At 46.3% G+C, this 2,081-nt stretch overlaps 1 protein-coding gene across 2 annotated transcripts in view; it reads right to left on the bottom strand.

Annotated features, from left to right (window-relative positions):
* UBE4B (ubiquitination factor E4B) overlaps positions 1 to 2,081 on the bottom strand; it is a 72,744-nt gene that overhangs the window by 66,197 nt on the left and 4,466 nt on the right. For both annotated transcript variants that reach the window (XM_019541655.1, XM_019541654.1), the window contains exon 2: positions 1,746 to 1,779. In XM_019541655.1, the coding sequence (XP_019397200.1) occupies positions 1,746 to 1,779 (34 nt within the window). The remainder of the gene's footprint in view (positions 1 to 1,745; positions 1,780 to 2,081) is intronic.

Below are 2,081 nucleotides of genomic sequence, written 5' to 3'. Positions count from 1 at the left end.
GGGGGGAATAAAGTAAACATGGTTCTAAAGAATGCCCTTTCTAATTAAAAGAGTGTATATGTTAACAACAAAAATTGGAGGGACTGATCTCTTTAGATGACATAACACGAAACATGCCACAAGCAATACCAAAAGGCTGTTCTTTAGTCAAAATTGCAATGAAGAGGTTGGGGAAGACTAAGTTACTTAAGACAAGGGTTTTCCAAATGAAGGACTATTTTGGAGAAAATACAAGACTTCCACTATCTTGCTTCCACAACACATCATTTTCCTCAGTAATTTACAACAATAGTGATATAAAGTAGGTTTATGTAGGATGAACAGCTCTGAATCCCTGTAAAAAAAAGTCACTGTAAGATAGAGTTGAGCAGTATTATTAGAAGAATGAGAGATAAACACACTACTTATTGAACATGCCTCCTAAATTATAGGCTCCTCCAGATAAGTACTAGCATCACCCCCTCCTCTCCACCTTGCTGGGCAGTGCCATATGGGAATTGTAGTCTCCCTCTCTCTAGTGCCACAGTATATAAAGACCTCATCAAGCAAGTACTCATAAGGCACTTTTCCTGGTTCCTGTTGCAACACAGTAGAATTGCTAAATCATAACTTGCAACATGATCAAAACGCATCACTACCTTTTGGAATACAAGCTTGAGCGACAGCAGCAACAGCCTTTCTTCCACAATCCAGTCATCAACATGAAAGTCATTTCTTCCCACTACCACTAGCATCCTAACCTGAGAGTGGAAGTCTGCAATAAATCTAACAAAAAAGCAAGAAAACCTTAAACTGCAGCTAACCTGAGATCATTCATTATTTATAGTGTACTTTCATATGAAAACATTTGAAAAAAAGTGAAGATCTGCATTCGTGTCTGAAGTAGGTATCACATTGTGGAAGCAGGAAACCCCCTTGACATCCTCCTCACTAGCATATTATAAATCATCTGACTGGGCACTTAAATATGAACAAAATAGAAACAAGCCTAATAGTAGGCAGGGCACCTGTTTAAAAGAAGAATCAGGAAACAGCTTGAAAATGTTTTGCCCCATGTCAGGTCTATATCACCCACTAACAGTTTTCAGTTGGAGAAATAAGAAATGTAAAAAAGTTAAGTGAATGGAGGTGAGCTACGGAAAAAGGGCCCGTTCCAACACGATCTCAAGATCTTCACAAACCCAACAAAAAGGCTATTAAATATAAAACTGCACATACACGCCAGCCCTCGGAGCTAGGAAAGGCTTAAGGTGGCAATTTTAAACACCTCAGTTAGAAACAAAATAAAAAACGCATCAAGAAACTATTAACAATACTGGCAAGAACTCACCTAATATGAAGGGGTCTTCTTTTAAATTAAGACAAGTTGGCAGGTATACACCCCCTCAGCCCCCAAACACAAAAAGCAAAGGGATTCAGCCCCTTACTTCAAGCAATATAATGAGAGGCTCCCAAAAAAAGAAGAACTGCTGCACAAATAGCAAATGCAAACCTTGGACAGAGCTAATGTCTCTTATGAACATGCTTTCCTGAATCAAAGTTGCCCCTTTGAATCAGCAACACATGAATGCCCTGGAGCCAATTTCCCCCTCCTCTGCGGCCACATCCCCTTATGCAAGACCCGGGCCCACAACACCCCGTCAGCGCCTGCCCTCGGCTCTTCAAGAGCACCAGGCAGCCCTGCGATGCCTGCCCAGCCTCCCTCCCACAAGTCCCCTGTCGCCACCCGGGGCCCCCAGACTCACCTCATCCGCGCTCAGCTCCTCCATCGCTTTCCTCCTGTGTGGGGCGGGAGTTTGGGGAGGAGGGGGAGTGGTGTCCTGCTGCCTCTTCCCCCAGGGGTGTCTCAGAATTGCATAGTCAGAGGTGGAGAACAACAACCTGGGAGGCGCCCCCCTCTCCCTCTGCCCGGCCGTCAGCGAGCACCAGGCTCTCCCCTCAGCGGCCGCTGCCCCCCGCGCCCTCCCCCGCTCTGGGCGCCGGCGCTGCTCTTGCTGCAGGTCCCCCGGCTGCTGCTTCGGCCCCTTCCCCAGGCGTCCCCCGTGCCGCAGCCCCAGGCCCCTCCGCAGTAAGATGATGTC

Source organism: Crocodylus porosus, unplaced genomic scaffold, assembly GCF_001723895.1.
Source record: "Crocodylus porosus isolate Cpor-Errol unplaced genomic scaffold, CroPor_comp1, whole genome shotgun sequence".
In the NCBI taxonomy this organism is placed as follows: domain Eukaryota; kingdom Metazoa; phylum Chordata; order Crocodylia; family Crocodylidae; genus Crocodylus; species Crocodylus porosus.
Note: the sequence above shows the minus strand (reverse complement) of the source record. Positions and strands in the feature narration are given on the sequence as shown.